This window comes from Ostrea edulis, chromosome 2, assembly GCF_947568905.1.
Source record: "Ostrea edulis chromosome 2, xbOstEdul1.1, whole genome shotgun sequence".
NCBI classification, from domain to species: domain Eukaryota; kingdom Metazoa; phylum Mollusca; class Bivalvia; order Ostreida; family Ostreidae; genus Ostrea; species Ostrea edulis.
The window spans coordinates 84,019,348-84,037,584 of NC_079165.1; the positions used below are offsets into that span (position 1 = coordinate 84,019,348).

General features: G+C 34.7%; 1 protein-coding gene and 1 long non-coding RNA gene across 3 annotated transcripts; one reads left to right on the top strand and one right to left on the bottom strand.

Annotated features, from left to right (window-relative positions):
• Positions 1-2,587: 2,587 nt before the first annotated feature.
• LOC130051928 (uncharacterized) lies at positions 2,588-13,435 on the bottom strand. The gene is made up of 3 exons (XR_008800202.1): positions 13,353-13,435; positions 8,457-8,653; positions 2,588-3,996 (listed from the first exon to the last, which is right to left on the bottom strand). It is a non-coding gene; the product is annotated as an uncharacterized LOC130051928 (long non-coding RNA).
• On the top strand, positions 10,327-17,243 carry LOC125682307 (fibronectin type III domain-containing protein 2-like). Of its 2 annotated transcripts, XM_056155224.1 has the most exons (8): positions 10,423-10,952; positions 13,355-13,666; positions 14,169-14,453; positions 14,773-15,069; positions 15,157-15,351; positions 15,513-15,605; positions 15,758-16,384; positions 16,988-17,243. In XM_056155224.1, the coding sequence occupies exons 1-8, from the start codon at positions 10,643-10,645 to the stop codon at positions 16,990-16,992; spliced, it is 2,124 nt and encodes a 707-aa protein (XP_056011199.1). In that variant the 5' UTR covers positions 10,423-10,642; the 3' UTR covers positions 16,993-17,243. The 2 variants fall into 2 exon arrangements, with proteins under 2 accessions (XP_048778747.2, XP_056011199.1); XM_048922790.2 differs by having other exon boundaries at positions 10,327-10,952; positions 15,758-17,243.
• The last annotated feature ends 994 nt before the right edge of the window (positions 17,244-18,237 follow it).

Sequence of the window (18,237 nt, forward strand, 5' to 3'; positions counted from 1 at the left end):
TCAGGTAAACGAAATTATCCGTAGTCAAAATCAATGTGTCAAGAACGGTCCAACAATCGGTATGAAATAAGTCAGACAGTATTTGACCCAATAATAGGTTGTATTGGCAAACTAGATCGTTATAATGACCATATAATTTGCTAAATACTGACGACTTGGCTGGTTCTGTGAATACTGCAAAATATGGAAGCTAAAGTTAATATAAATAAAACGAAAGTTATGGTTTTTTCAAATGGAAGAACGCCAAAATGTAGATTCAAATTTGATACTCAAAGTCTTGAAATCGTAAAAGAATTTGTATATTTAGGTGTTGTATTCTCACTTGGAGGGTCATTTATTAATACAATTACATTACGTTTAATTGTATTATATATAATAAACACATTTTAAACGAATTTAATTCAAAATGGCTATTATGTATAAAACATACTTTAGATTCATCAGGATACAGCAATATTTCCATGTCCCAGAACCCGATTAACAAAAAGAGGTTAAATGAAAGTGTGAAACGTAGATTGTTTGACCAATTTCAGCAAACCTGGAAATTTGATGTCTCAAATTCCCTAAAGGGATTAAACTATAGAATATTTAAAAAACTTTGGCTTTGAAGATTATTTAGATACATTCGATACCAAAGACAGAATAACTTTTTGTCGATTTAGAACTTGTAACCATAAATTAGTGATAGAAACCGGTAGATGGCAAAATGTTGAAAGAAAATGCATATTTTGTGACAAAATGACTTAGGAGATGAGTTTCATTATATTTTAGTTTGTCCACACTTACGTTTGTACAGAAATCTTTTTATTAGTTTGGAAAACAGAACAAATGTCAATATTATTAAATACAAAAATTTGTTCCAATCTAAAAATACTATCACTTTGAAAATATTATGTAAATTTATCACTTATATCAACACTTTGATTACTTAACTTTCATGCGCTAGTCTTCCAGAATATGTACATTGCATCATGTACATGTTCTTTATGTACAGTATATGCATAGGTGTGCGTGTATATGTGTGTGTATGTATGTATATGTTTTGTTTTTTCTTTCTTCTTTTTTCTTTTTCTCTTTTGTTCTACTTTGGATACTGACTTTGTGTATTGTATACTGTAGTATTTGTATTTCTCTATACCTTTTCTTCTACTCTGGATACTGACTTTGTGTATTGTATACTGTAGTATTTGTATTTCTCTATACCTTTTTGTACATTGGTTTATGAGAATAAATCATCATCAGACTCTTAGACTTTAATCGACTGTTGAAACCCCTGTACCATCAACTTGTTTGTCAGTAGCTTGCCTCGATTTAAAAACTGACCATACACAGAACAAACTCTTGCCTATCGAATCAGTTGAGAGATATAAGCACCATATGCAGGTGATAATGGAATATTGCTACATAAATATGGGAAGTTGACGATGGAGAAGCTGAAATCATCCTGTTTGTCATACAGTTGAGTTGTCAGTTTGCCGTTAATGTCTACTTTCAATAAGATATGTAATATATTTTCATTCAAGTTTCAAAAAGAAGTCAGCCACTATGACTCCTTAAACGATTTACGTTCTGGATTTACCCAAACATGGACATTAAAACATTAACTTGACTAATATAAGAATTCCAGTTGATCAAAATATCCGAGGCTTTACAGATTTCATAGATAGAGCACAAGTTGTCCAAAAGAGAAGGATTAGTAATATCTCTCCTTGAAACTTTGCTTTTATTTTAAATTTTACATTACCAATAAAACTGTCACCACACATCCTTGAAACGTCAACCCTGGTATTTTTCGTCAATTCGCTATTCTAAAATTTTCATTCCTTAATAAATGTATTATGATTTGTGTAAATATAATAATTAAATATGTCAAACTAACTATATGCAAATATGATAATTAAGGAGACGAATTGATACGATTTCTCGAATCTTTTTGTAACAAAAAGATCGCACATAATATACGTTGTTATTCGAATAGAATATACTTTACATCAACTGTCACGCGATCACAGGTATAAAAGTGACTGGCGTGTGAACGCCGTATACGACACCTAATTGTAATATCCATTGCTAACTTGGCGAAAACCACCATCAAGCGATCAGCCGTCGATTCATCTAACATTCTGAAATACTGATTTTCTAACAGTAAAATGTCAAATGTTTTACCTTTAAAATACGTTAGATTAAAAACTAGACCTTTTCACATCATAGACAGCTGCTTCTGTAATAAAAATGAAACACAGACATATTCATATCTCGTGATTAGTCATCCAAAATACTTTGTTAAACACCACTCTGATTCTACACACAAGTACAATGTACTCTGAAGATGATATTATTGTCAATGCTGGGGTTCCTCAATGACGATATCTACGTAATATTTGGTGATCTCAATGGTCTGTTGGAATTCCCAGGGCACAAATTGTGCTCCTTTATTAGCTGACCTGTTTATATATGTCTATCATGCAGAATATATTTATAATCTTCTACGTGAGAAGAAAATATATCTCTTACTTTGGTCTTCAACTCGACATTTAGATATATTGACTACGTTTTATTTGTTATCAATATTGATTTTTTTTAAAAAAAATATTTTTTCTTTACAAATTATTTATTTTCATTTTTCTTCTAACGGGCTGGATTGATCTACCTTAGTATTGATCTATATTATATGTATTTATGTATGTGTGTGACTCTAGGTGGAGGGTTATGTAAGTATGTGTAGAACATGTTGATCTATAAAAAATCAATTCATAGCAAAATTCAACAAAACTCTTATTAACTATTTTCATGTAAACCTTATTACAATATTGTTAAATCTTTAAAAATCCTCTTTATACCTTTATATCATACCTTTGTACTTGACTTTTGTATTTGGGAGAGGGCCTACATAGGCTCTGCCTGTTGCCCAATCCTGTTGAGTTTCTCAATAAAATATGTTTGAATTAAAAATATTGATTTTCATTCATGATTCAGTCATTCATTCGTGATTTGCATATGTCGATTTGAGATCTCTCTCTCTCTCTCTCTCTCTCTCTCTCTCATCGTTTCGGTCTCACCAAGAACCGTCCAGCATTCGATCACCCACCAGAATCAAAAGCGTTCGTTCCCAAATCCTTCAGCGTTTGTTCACCGTTACACTGTACATTCTGTGTTTATATGCAAATCTTCTTGGGCATCATTACGTAAAATGCGGGATTTTCTATCGATTTGGAGATTTCCTAACGATCTGGGGACGTATACGGACAATTCTATAAAACACATGTTCAGTTTAATATTAAGAGTGCATAGCATCCTGGAAAATTAGACCCTAGTGGCGAATTTCACTGATCTTTCTGGGTCAAGATGTTGAACCTCTCTTACCATAAAGTCGATAAAATGATCTAATGCCCAGGCAAGAACTTATACAAACGAAAATACTTTAATGGGATGATTAACATTTTTAATATAAACTTCTTTTTTTTCATTTTTGATATCAAACATTAAAATTATTAATCAGTTAAAATTGACAACCAAGATTTGGACCTTCTAAAGAGCAATATTTTAGCCCTAACTCTGTTACGTAAACAAGACACAGGCCTTATGCATGTATACAAACTAATGAAATTTAAAGCATCCTAACTTTGCACAAACACAAATTTAACTTTTAAATGGCACAATTTACCTAAAGGATACTTGAAATGTGATATATATCATTAAAACCACAAATTTTAAACTGTGCCAACAATTTCAAACCTCAAACGTTGTTTACACACAAAATTAATAATAAACTCTCTATAATGAGTTTCTGTCATGATATGTAACCTTATGTTTTTGTGAAACTTTTGAAACACATTAGACAGTAAATTCTAATAATCAGATGCAAAAAACAAAACATTTGAGAAATTCGAGGATCAGTCCGTTTAAGGCTTTCTCCTCCCTTCTATTTCTTTCTCTTCTTCTTATCATATTACATTAGTTCTTAGAAAACAATGTACCTTTCAGCTTTTCAGTTTTCTGAAATGAAAAAAAAAGGCACAATCAGTTGTGCAAATCAAATAATTATGTCCTATGATAATTATTAGATTGCTATGAATTATCATTATTATTATTGTGCCAATCTCCGATTTATCATGCTATCAACAATATGAATATTTCTAAATCTTTTAGAACATCTATCAATTCTTAAACAAATTAATCTATATCTTTTATTAATAAGTGAAAAGGATATAATTCGAAAAAAATATTTTATAATTACGTAAAATCATAGAAAATTATGTTGCAAAACTCAATTTGTGTGTCTGCACCAAAACTTCACGTTAAGGTACCCTCATTATCGGAACATGAATAAACGAAAGCCAATGTTGTTGCCCTGTGCCTCATTGTATCAACTCGTTCGCTGGCTGTAAATAATTAAACTTCATATTTGGATCTCATTATATATTAATGAGAGGGCGAGAACTGACAACGTCCACATAGTGACAGTGAAAATTGACTAAGAAATGTTTGCATTTCAGATGTACCTACGCCCTGACTAATTCGTACATTATTCAGCTTATAAGAAACGTATGCTTCTGTGTAATGTCCAAGTGCCTATACATTTCACACATCCATTATGTTACAAATAAATCTGTTAAATTCAGACCTTTGAAATTATATGTACGGAAACTTGGATCCGTAATTACGCAGTTCTTCTGGATGATCGATTGTAAAATTAATGCTAGGGACCAAAGTTCGTCAAATCATTTTATAAAGATTCCTTTGTATATTTATGTCGTCCGTGAATGGACATCACGATCTCGACACAAAGACAGATCTTGTCAAGACGAGTTTGTTTATTCTGTGGAAGATTATCATGATGTAAACTAAGGTTAATGTAGTACCATAAAAAATATCCATATATAATTATACATGTCGGCTTCGTTAATCTCTCTCTCTCTCTCAGGGAACCTGTTAAGTGAGGACGTCCTCATAACGACCCGTAGAGAATACACACCTATATTATTGTAATAAAATATATTATCTTTGGTAGTTATAGAGATATCTATAAAAGTTTATTCAATATTCTCTTCCGAATTGTAAAAAAAAAAAAAATGTTTCAGAGAGATAATATCTGTAGGGAGATGTCCCCACAACATCTGCCCCCACTAATCTAATTCACACTCTGTGGGTTATGTTTATGAGGGACGGGATGTTTGTCCTCATGGTGCACTTCTGTTCTCACAAAGCAGGTCAAATGGTTTAGAACTACCCTCCTTTTACACATCTGATGACCCCTGCTGACACTGCTGTACGAGATGAGAGGAAATGTTACGTTATTTCACTACCTGTATGCATATATGATTTAAACCCAAATTATGATAGATAATGTTTCAAACATGAATTATTTTACTATCATTATAAACAAACAAAACCACCAAAACCGACATACTATAATGTATTTCGATTTCAAAGATCTGATACATGTATAATGAATAGTTTAAGTAACTTTACAAAGTGCATGGAGTGTCAAATTAAAACATGAAATGTAAATACGTTCAGTTATATTAATGGCCACTGTTTTCATCTTCGTGGTTAAAACAACGATTTTTGTAGACCTTTTATTACTTTCATAAAACAAAACCCAGCACGATCATCATTAGAAAGTGAAATTAACGTCACGAGTATTCGACTTCGGAACAGGTTGTGCAATTCAGGTGCACCACGTCATACTTCACAGAGAATTTTAAATTTCGCTCAACCATTTGGGCGGATCTTATTGTCAAAGTGTTAGAAAATGGAACCCACTATATACAAAACAAGGGAATAAAATCAATAGTTGTAGATTTGCAAATCTTTCAAAACATTCTTCTTATTTTGCATCTGGCAAACGGTGTCTTAATACAATTTTACATTCAAAGAAAAGAAATATAATAGATTGCTGCAAACGGTTGAATAATATCATATACTTGCAGACTTTTGTTGGGGGTTTATATCATACAATTATTTAAATTTTCATTTACCTGATCAATCATAGAGCTCAAGACGGGTGTGACCGGTCGACAGGAGATGCTTACTCCTCCTAGGCACTTGATCCCACATCTGGTATATCTAGAGGTACGTGTTTGTCCAACTATCTATTTTGTACTGCTTATAGGAGTTATGAGAGTTATTTTCAACTTTCAGTTTCGAGGTCAATACGATGATTTAGCTACCCTCGAGGTTTAAAATTGACCGCGCTCTCCGGAACTCGTCAGGTAGCTAATCAATGTATCCACCGAGAAAATATCAATAATTATCCCATGATATGGTTGAATGACTTGAATATTGAAATCGACTACTAGAGACTACGAAAAGCTATCTGTTCGGCCATCTTTGTTAACAGCTAGAGTGCAAAACCTGGTCTAAAGTGATTAGAGACGCGATATTTTGTTTGTTATATGATTGAGTACTTTAAAACATAGAAGCAGGCCACTATAGCGTACCAAGCGATACCTCGTCGGCCATCTTTGTTTACACCTAGAGTGCAATATTTAGTTGAAATTGATTAAAGACGCAAAGTTTCATTAGATGACTAAATTAAATAAATAAATTTATGAATTACCAATTCATTTCTTTCGATGTTACAAAAATCAAATGTTATGCATGTCTTTATGTAGCAGGCATGTGGAGGTGAATAGAAAGTTTTATTTTTTCTTGTAAGTTTCATCTCAGCCAACCAGAAAGCTCGGAATTATTTAATCAAATAATAAAAGGAATTGTTGATCCAAGAAATATGATATTGAAGTCGATGTAGACAATTTCTTATATCCACCAAAACAAACATCAATAACTGTGTTATACAACTTTAAAAAAAAAACATTTTGGGCTTAGGTAAATTGTTTTTCTGCCTCTTCGGGTTACCTTCAGCTCTCAGATTAAATTAAGTCTTCATAAAAAAAATCAAATAATTGTGTATATAGCAACGATTTGAGTTATTTGTGGCGAACAGAATGACTACTTGTACAGATATTTATAAAATAACATGTCATGATATCAACTCACACGTCGAATACTACGCAAAGCATTCTAGACAAACTAGTTATCTTCCCTATATTGTGTGCTTTTATTACATTTCATAATTGAAAACATGCTGAAATTGCTTGTCTTCTTTCGTGAAGTGACAGAAAAATGGTTAAATTCTCTCTCAAAGGTCAAAGTCATCGGCGACTAGATTGAAATGCAAATAAATTAGTTGAATGAAAGGAGACCGTCTATAACTTTATTGCTTAGAATCAATGCGACGTGCATTTACAGGTATATTTTATATTCTTTATTTCGGATGAGACCACAAAAACCGAGGTCCCGTGTCACAGCAGGTGTGGCACGATAAAGATCCCTCCCTGCTCAAAGGCCATAAGCACCGAGCATAGGCCGACATTTTGCAGCCCTTCACCAACAGTGATGACGTCTCCATATGAGTGAAATATTCTCTCGAGAGGGACGTTAAACAATCGTCAATCAATCAATCAAGTTCAATGAAACGATATTGATCTAATAAAAACTTTACGATATATTTCAAGAAAAATCTTTTTCGGCTTTTTTTAAAAGCAGGACCACACCATTCACTATGATAGATAAGGTCACGTCTCAAAAAGAAGCAACATTTCATTGAATATGGATACGTGTGGGTTTCATTATAATATGCTGACGTCATTCCGAGTTTGGTGCTTTTGAATTTAGGTTCCGTGGTTAACTGTATGTAAATATTATTCCATTAATATAACTGAATATTGCTGACGCTAAGCAATGATAAACGACGAACATTACCTACAATGGAACTAACTATTGAACACGATAAATTAAGTTCTTAAAAACCGAGGGAGTTCTATTTTTCTATGATTTGTTTAATCTTTCGAAATGGAATAATTTTTAAGTTGATTTGTCCACAACATACAAACATTGTCTGTCGATCTAACAAAAGGAAATAAAATAACCAAACATTTTCAATGTTTACAATGGAAATGTCACCCTTGTTTGTTGATTTCTGAGGAAAGTTACGAATATGTAACACGGATTCTAATTGGTTCAAATCCATTGAGATTTTGCAGAGGCACCAATCCTATGATCCATGCGTATATGAATCATCTATGACAATTTCACGGAGTGAATCTCGCAGAGAAGAATGTGTACAAAAACTACAAAATGAAAATATTTTTGGTAGTTTTTCATGCAGTTCGTGACGATGAATAAGGGTAACTTAGGCCATGCACTTTTCATTTGATATTAATTGACAGTACTCTTACAGCCGTAGCAGTAAGGTTTTATCAATTCCTCTGTCAATTATATTCATAAGAGCCCTTTTTCCCGGAAAAAAATAGTTATAAAATCTGATTGGTTGTAAAATTGTATTGACACAGATAGTGTTTACAATGGGCCTTGTGGAGTGATATCCTTATTTTCTATACGCCAGAAGCACCCCCATTCGGCATAACCTTTTTTACTCTTTTTATTCTCACCAGTACAAGATAGAGACATCAACAATCATAAAAGCATTAGATGATGTGTCGTCCCATCTTCCCACACCGACAAGAGTCGTGCAAGGACCGCATTCATTGATGACATCTTTTACACAAACGATTCGTGATCTTCAGCTCGTCAAGTCGTGCTCGGACAAAATGCGTGACACCTCGTTACCGCGAGTAATGTGCCCATGCTAAAAGTGACAAACAAAACATACATTTTATACATTTTCTAACTTGAATGAAGTTGAACATTTAAAATTAATTAAGATTTACGTCACAATATTTAGTCACGCTTCGTATGCCAAGAGTTATATGTGTGTGAGAAATCGACTTTGGATCATTTTATAAAAGAAAGATGCAATCTGATTTCTACCTGTAATATGTGACAGGTTAAAGTTTGTCATAAGTGTTAGAAAGTGTCAAAGTGTAGCTTTGTACGGTGAATTCTAATTGTTCCATTTCAAATTAAAACTCCATCGTATTTTATTTACTCTGATCTCATTTATACATTTCTTAATTTACACAGTGTATATCTTATCTTATTCATGAATTTCTTAATTCATATAATATCTTATCTTATTCATGAATTTCTTAATCTATATATCTTATCTTATATAGAATTTCTTAAAATTTATATGTTTGATCTTATATATAATTCTCCTAGTTTGTATAAGATTTGATCTCATTTATAATTTTCTTAATTCATATGTTTAATCTTATCAATTCGTGTAATATTTGAGCTCACATGAATTTCATTATCTACATAATGCTTGATCTCATTTATGAATTTACACGTGGGGATACGGGTTAGAATACGTCCTCAGTAACCCCCGTTTGTCGTAAGGGGCGACTAATAGGAGAGGTCCTTCGGATGAGACCGCAAAAACCCGTGTCACAACCGGTATCGCACGATAAAGATCCCTCTCTGCTCAAAGGCTGCAAGCGTCGAACATGGCCCTAAATTTTGCAGCCCTTCACCAGCAATGGTGACGTCTCCATGAGTGGAAAATTCTCGTTAAACAATCTACAAACAACCAACCAATCATTAATGAATGTCGTAATGTATATATGATACTCAATCTCATTTATGAATGTCGTAATGTATATATAATACTCGATCTCATTTATGAATGGCGTAATGTATATATAATACTCGATCTCATTTATGAATGTCGTAATGTACGTGTATATATAATACTCGATCTCATTTATGAATTTCTAATTCCATAATGTTTGATTTTATTTAGGAGTTTTCAAAATATGCTCAAAAGTTGATCTCAGTCATGAAAATTCTCATTTTGCGCAATATTCAATCTCATTTAAGAAATTCTTTGATTTACATAAAGTTTAATCTCATTTATGAAACTTCAATATCCGTGAAAAATTACAGAGACCACTGCATCAAATCTACAAAATTAGCAAATTAATAAAACTGTGTTGTCACGTGGTCCAGCCGATGAATACTGATGGGGATTTCAAATACTCACTTTTGGAGAACCAGTTTACAAAACATGCGGATGAAGAATAATATTTTTTCGCAGAAATGTATACATAATGATTTCTGTATTATCAATAAACAAGGTGTCATAATTTTCAAGGACTAAATTTGCATTTTTTAAAAACTATAAGCCACTAAGAATGCTAATATCTAAATTAGGTAGATTTCAATACACTTTATTCTGTAGGCATATATTTCATCGGTCGCTATTCATTTTTTTTTTTTGATACAGTTTTATTGCTACAATTAAATCCTGAATCCCACAAAATAAATTACATTTAACTACACAATTATTATGCATTAGCTCAAGTTTGACTGGTAGCATAAATTTGTATATGAATGACACCGTATTAGCATAAGTACTGAAGTGTTATACCAAAGACTGGACTGAGCTCCAACTGTATGCCTAATGTTATCGCTGTTTCCTACAAATAGCCCAGGGAATCAAGAAAACAGAGTATACGTCACAACAATAGCGCTTATATTTGTAGATCATATACTACTATTGCTTAAAGCTGGACACTCGTGAGCGGGCAACCGTCTTCGGATATGGCAGATATAGCCATGACACCTCGTAACTGATGATGGTTGAATAATTTCCATTTATTTTCTTCACCGCACATTTTTTTATCATTTATATTTTGTACAGAAGGATTTTATACACTTGTTACATTTGTCCAAAATGGTGAATTCCGTAGGATTTCGATTATTTGTGATTATGTGTGTGTGCTTCCAACAACTTTATGCACAAAATAATTTTATGGCCATTCAAAATCATATAGACAAAATAATGATGAATGCTCGAATTTTAAGCGATATCGTACAAGCCGAGATGACCAAACAGGGACTTCCGTCTGGACCCGGTGTGCCCCCCTCCGCCAATGTTGCGTATTCTTCGTTTGTGGATGAGGTGGAGGGAAGACTACGTGTGTTGGAGGATACCACGGCGTCCCTCACCAAACAGATGAACAGGTGCCCGAACGCACCGGCACGTAAGTACCAATAGAATTCAGAATGGATCAATTTCATCCACTTAAAACGGATGTTATATAATATTTTAAAAGTTCTACTCTCTGCAGTTTTTGTATTTTTTAAGCACAAATTCTGAAAGCCATTTTGGTTTGTACAATGTATCTTTATATGTATTCAAAGTCTACAAACCAATTTGGTTTGAATATTATAATACTTTTATATATGATCCAAAGTTTGGACATTTTACACTGCTCACAAACCGGCGTTTTTGTGATGCAAGTAAAACACGAGGTCCGTGACAGCATAAGCTATGTGAATTCTATGTTGAGTACTGCTCTGTTTGATGTTGACGTGGATTGTCCGTGTTTGACAAGAAACAGCGATATTTGTGTCCATTTTTGTACCACAATCCCGGCCTTGTCTGTGAGACCCCAGTCGTTTTCTCTGTTCATTATAATTTTGGTCTGCTCAAGCGAGCGATTAAAACAGGCAAGGTGCGTTGTCATTTATGACCGACTATACGCTACAATTATTCGTGTATTGCTACCTCAACAACCTAACGAAAGGAGAAAAGGTTACCTGTATGATTTTTCATAGGATTTATGAAACGTCCCAAAAATAAAACAATTATAGGAAACATTATTCAAATTTACGCATAGGAGAGCGCAGCAAGGGATTTATATTTCGCTGAAAATAATTTTAATTCCTTTTTAATGGTTTTTTAAGATTTCGCTTAGCTCGTATTAGATGTCAATTTAATTTCTCATATTAGGCGGATTCGTGACATCTATTTAATTAAAATGCATGGACTTGGTCTACCATAATGTCACATTTTATACCTTGATAAATGATATGACAAGTTGTAACGGAACAGACAAACGACTACTGTGAACCCGGTTGTCTGCCCCTGAAACGTTTGATGAGATTGAAATATCATTAAAACAATAAAAACATATGACATATTTGACTAACTAGTGAAATTACATACAAATTGCATCGATCCCAAAGGCACATTGTTTCATGTTACAAAAAAGGAAGCATACATATTTCAAAGACATGTCATTTTGTTGAATACATTAAAAAGACACTTTAAAGTATTTTTTCACCTATAACCTTTCATTATTTTTTGTTTGTTTGCTGTTGCTGGATACATATAATAAACAATCAGTCATATCTGAATACAGTGAATACAGATACGAGCACAGATAAAAGAGTAAAACTCTAAAACGACCAACGACATGAACAAAACATTGGTATTCATTGTTCATGTCTTGGTTATGTCATTTCTTTATATATATATATATATATATATATAATGTTTTAAAGAAATTTTATTAATTCTACAGCAAAGGGCAAATTGATGACTAGTCCTGGTTTTAACATTAAGCTAGCACTATGACACAGTGTATTATTTGATAGCATAGGTAACACTCATAAAGAGAGGTCATACATGTATATCTGGGGTCAAGACATTACCTCATCCTGCCATTTTAATGTAATGATACACACATATATAATCTCCGCATGGGTAACATGAACGTTAAAACGAGACAATATATTTCATAAGCTCTGAAAATTGCACCACATTCGTGAAGATGTAACGCGCGTGTGCCCAAACGTCAAGAATATTTACGACGGAGAACACGTGTAGTCATAATGACGAGTAATCTCCAGCCCAGTACTATCAGGCCCCGGGGACACAAGTACAGAACAATGCGGTTTTTATGTTCCGTGCATATTTCATTCATTTCCCGTTATTGATGTAGCGTGTAGTAGGTGATCATATCGACGAATAACCACCTTAGTTCTATCCTATTAATTTAACATAAAATTGTAAATAAAGCATCTTTATGTGATATTTTATTATCCAATTACGTTGATTTTATGTATTGAAAGGACTTATTAGTTCGCTGGTTGTTCAGGGCGTGTATACTTTAGATTCTTGAACGTCTCCTATGATTGACTTGAAAGTATAGCCATTGTGAAAGTAACAAGATAGGTGTGTATTTCAAAAACAATTCTTAGAACTTAAATTGAGTTCGTTTACAGTAAACCAGGTGTTTAAAAACCGAAATAGAATATGAAGAGCAAGGTAAAATTCATATCAAATGCATTAAGTGGTAATTGGTTAACTCGAGTTTCGATCAACTGCGTCGAATTGTGAAAACTATGACAATGAATGCAGCATTTTTATGGTCGTCAATTTTGTTTTCATATGAATACCAATATTATGCCAACACGGTCAAAATCGGAAACAAAACCCAGATAGTTTTTTGAAAAATATCCACATGAATTATCACTATCATAATCAAAAGTCATACCAATATTTTCCCAGGATTTACCCGTGACATACTAAGTAACTGAAATCATGACACTGTGCTTTTAAAGTAAACAATTGAAATGTTTTCTACAATACTTACAGCACCTGCACCTCCAACCAACGTCATTGCTGAATCAGCTACATCCGACAATGTATCCTCCATCATTGTTCGGTGGGATCCCCCTAACCCAGTCCCAGACAATCTCCAGTATAAGGTATACTTTGCCGCCGTTGACGAGACCGGATATCAGCCCCAGGGTGAGGTCGTCTTCAAGATTTGTGACGCTACTCAAACTTCTGCCTCTATCACCGACTTGTCTCCGCGATCTAACTATCAGGTTAGAGTGGGAACGGTTGCTGGGGTAGTTACCGAGGCTTCCAGCGTGCCCCAGGTCATCGAGACACCTGATATTAGTAAGCTATGATCACTGTGCGCGGATCCAGAGGAGAGACCGGGGGTCAGGACCTGAAATGTAGAAACAGAGAAATTATCTTGGTCTTATTTTAGATGCAAAAGACTAAAAACTGCCCCTTGAACAAATCAGACATCTCTGAAAAACATTTTCAGGGATTTATTCTCCTTCAGATCTGGACCCTGTGTTACATCTCTATTTGATATTACTTGTTTTTATTGAACTACTTACCCACTTGAGGTACTTCATAATAAATACAAAAAGGTGAAAACAATCACGAGAAGCCAAACGTATCGTGACGTCATTCCTAGGACGTCATATGACGCGAATAATAGTCAAATTTGTAAGGTATTACAGAAATGTTGATAAAGTCAACTGAATCAATGAAATTGTGTTTTATAAGTGAAATTAAATTCTTGACAAATGAACAAAGATATAAAAAATAATGAACAGTTCATTGAAACATGATTACAAATGTTGTTCTTTGTTTTTCTCCACGACAGTTCCATCCACGCCTCAGAATCTCAGAATAGAAGGCACGACACCAAACGCAGTGACTTTGCGATGGGATTCTCCCGATATTGCTGGAGTTGTCACATCATACGTGCTTTATTATCGCGAAGAAGGCGGTTCTCCACAAATGACAGAGACTGTAAAACCACCAAACTTGTTCTACACCGTCAACGATCTGTCTGAAGGAACCCGATATCAGTTTGATGTGGCCGCCAGATCTAACAATGGAGAAGGTCCTAGGAGTGTACCCGTGGAGGTCAAAACCATTGACTTCAGTAAGTGGGGCCTCCACTCCCAAGATTTAATCTGCTCTTGCTAATCACCAAACCTGGCTTTCATAACAAACAATTCATGAATTTCAAGTTGTAGTGGTCATGCAGTCCAAAGATATGCAAACATAGATGCAAAAATATGCATAGAATGGCAGAAAAGGTAGCCTTCTTAGCGGATATAATGAAAACGCCTGTGATTGGCCATTCACAATAAGTTACGCTATTTCATGTGATAATATGCACACCTGTTTATTGATTCTGATTATTGGAATGGGTAATCTCTAAGAATGATATTTGCCTGATACTCAATTGTTTGTTTTAGATCCACCCCACCCTCTTGACCTGAACTGTACATCTTTAAACAAGACCGCTGTTCTGTTAACGTGGCGGAAACCTCTTGTTCTGCCGGGCGATGGAATCATTCGTGGATTTAATATTAACTATACTGACAGTAGATACAGAGAATTCTTCCTCTACAAAACACCAGACGCGTCTGCCACAGAAGCTGTCATTGAAAATCTCGAGCCGGCCACTGTCTATTACTTCCAAGCGTCTTCACGAACCAGGAAAACATTCGGAGGAGGCGGAGCCGTCGTTATGTGTAACACTAAAGCTGATGGTTTGTATATCCCTAACAAAACCCCCGCTTTTCCTCTATTATGATAGTCTGATGTCTAAATTTGTAATACGATGCATCTCTTTTCAGCTCCTTCCCAACCTAGAAACGTTCAGATCGAATTATCGAGATTAGATCCTCCACAACTGACAATCAAGTGGATCCCCCCATATCATACATATGGACCACTGGATAACTATACTCTCCACTGGGGCGTCAAAAACGGAGCTCTCAGAAAAGAGAAAATCGAACCTTACAGACTACGTTGGGATTCAGATTATTTAGGTTGATCTCTTGTCAATAGCATATAAATTGTCGTTGTGAGCAAACCATTAAAATGGCATTAATCTTGAAAAACGGAGGTGTTGTAGGTGAATGGCTGACGAGAACAGTTCAGTTACGTTATTGTCATTTTCCTGTACATGAAATATTTTGTATATTTCCAGATGACGCTACGGTTCACGAGTTTAAATTGTATGCTGTAAATTTAGAAGGATTCGGCGAACCTGCAGTAGTACAGTTCACTACACCAAAACGAGGTAATCTTCGCTGAATGAAAGAACTATTTTCTCATTGATATTTTTTCCTTACGAAGTAAGCAAATATAGAATACATACAAAATGCATGTACTGAAGCCTATAGTTACTGTTTGAGTTTTGTGTCTTCATGAGAGTGCTTTGCTTTATCACAGAAACGATTGTTCCACCAAACGTCACTGTAGACCGTGTTAAAGGACCAAACAACACGACCATGTTGAGGGTCAAATGGGATCCACCTAATCAACCTGTGGAGGGCTATAGAATTCTGTACAGGAAGTTTGAGTGGGTTTACACCGGAAGGTGGAAGCTGAAGGAGTTAAACGATCCTAACGCTTTGTCCACAGAGATTGTTGTTGACGAACCTAATTATTCACATATTGTTGTGGTCCGTGGTACCGCTAAACGCCAAAATCCAAATTACCCAATCATGGGAGGACAGATGGGAGGGCAGATGGGAGGTCAGATGGGAGGACAGAGGGGAGGACAGATGGGAGGTCAGATGGGAGGTCAGATGGGAGGCCAAATGATGAACAACCAAGCCCGTATGAACCAAGGACAACCAATGGTCGCCGGGATGATGAACCAGGCTGGAACGCCCCTAGCAGGGCAAATGAACATGCCAATGATGAGTGCCGGTATGAATGGCAACATGGGAGGAAATATGGGCGGAAATATGCCCATGAGTAACAATATGGGAGGAGGCATGAGTGGTGGTGTGAAAGTGGGTCCAGGACAAGGATCAAATCCCTTTGGAGGTCAAATGAGCATGCGTATGTCAGGTAATCAGCAACAACCCCCACAAGGTAATCAATTGCAACAACCTATAAAAATGAATTCAATGTCACAACCCTTATCACAGGGCAAAATCCCGGAGCCACCCGGATTCAACAAAGGGGGATTTAATCAACCATTTAGAGCATAGAGAGACTGTGATGGTGAAAGGTTGGGAAATATGATTTTAATGTTACTGTGAGTAGTTTTACAAAGATGTGCTTCGGTACATGGAAACGTCTGTGCTTTGAGGTGGTTTTACAAACTTATACGAGAATAAAATCTAACAATTTTGTGTTCACGTTCCCTTTAAAAAGGGATGATTTAAGAGTTCTTTTTGATGTAAACAAGAAATTAAGCAGTTAATGCAAAAACTATAGAACAAAACCGCCAATCCATGGCATGACAAACTTTGTGTTATGTCAGATTATTTGAATAATTTATTCACTTCCTAGGAGGAATAAGGTAATAAAGTACAAAATTAATTTTGATATTGGAATTTAAAGTCAATGTCTAGTTAATATGGGTTTGCATATATTTTTGCAATATCTCATATAACATTTGCATTACTTTAAATGATATTAAAATTTAATTTTGACTTCTTTCTTTAGGCTAAACACCATCCATCATATCATGTAAATGTGTCCTGGAGTGCGGAGCGATCATCTCCATAAGAATATCATTCGAACGCGTATGGCGAAATGGTGTACATAATGCAGTCAAGCATTCAGGTGTGCACGGTCACTCGTGGTGGGTGACCAGACCAAATTCTGAAAAATAGACACATCGATAATATGTAACGTATTTATGAAATCATGCTCTTGTTTGTCTTTGTAGATCTGTGTACAAATAAACTGTAAAACACGATCTGTTTTCGTTTTCATTATAAAACACAACGGGCATGTAAGTAAGCATGCATTTTCAGTGATTTTTAATTATGATAGTACGTATTCATTTGACTGTTGCAGAAAATGCCATTGCTGGTTACAATCGGGTAATTTCCAATTGATTCATATATGTTTCTGATGAATTGAGTGAGAAAATATAAATGGGTACCATTTCTTCTTAACTACTTAAAAACCTTAACAAAATCACTTCTACATTTTTAAGTTATTCTATTAGTAGTGTTTCGAAGTCATATGCTTTGTATATGATATGCAAACTTGATAAAACACATGGGGATGATTTGCCATTTCGGATGCATACCTTATAATATCTAGACGTAAAGTATAGAAACTGTAGAAGATAAAGCACTGCACATTAGCGATTAGCCCCCTCTACAAACTCCAGGAAGTGTGGAATTCTATATCATTTTTTGAAATTCTATTTTAGACACATCTGTCGTCAGATTTAGTGCATGTCAAAACTTTCAAATGTCTTTGATGACAAGATTCCTAAATTTAGAAAAGTGAAATTAGTTGTCTTCTCCTGAATTAGCCAAGATACGCATTATGCATGCGTATCATTTGTAAAGTCTTTTTTGGCATGGACTTCGTATTATGCAATGTGTCCACCAAGAGGGTCATTCTCCATCGCAAAATTTTACAAATACAACAATATTGTAGTTTGTGGTCCACACGCGAGTTTATAGTGTAACATTTAGTAATTCCATTACCAACCCCATAAAATATTCTAGTGTATTTATTTCCCTTCCCAAAGTCACACCCTTGTATAAAACAGGAGAGAAAAAACATTAAAATTACACAATCCAGTAAAATTCTCTGATTTTGCTCCGAAAATAAAATGCTTTAGTGATGGAGATTAGAGATGTTATCGTTATAAGATTTTGCATGCATAATGATTATCAATAGTAGATTGTCTCTTTCTTTTATTCCTTATCTAGAAGAAATTTGACAAACCT

Coding starts and splice junctions, on each gene's coding strand:
- LOC125682307 (XM_048922790.2), top strand. CDS start 10,643: ATGGTGAATTCCGTAGGATTTCGATTATTTGTGATTATGTGTGTGTGC. Junction 10,953..13,354: donor GTGCCCGAACGCACCGGCAC/GTAAGTACCAAT, acceptor CAATACTTACAG/CACCTGCACCTCCAACCAAC. Junction 15,352..15,512: donor TTGGGATTCAGATTATTTAG/GTTGATCTCTTG, acceptor GTATATTTCCAG/ATGACGCTACGGTTCACGAG.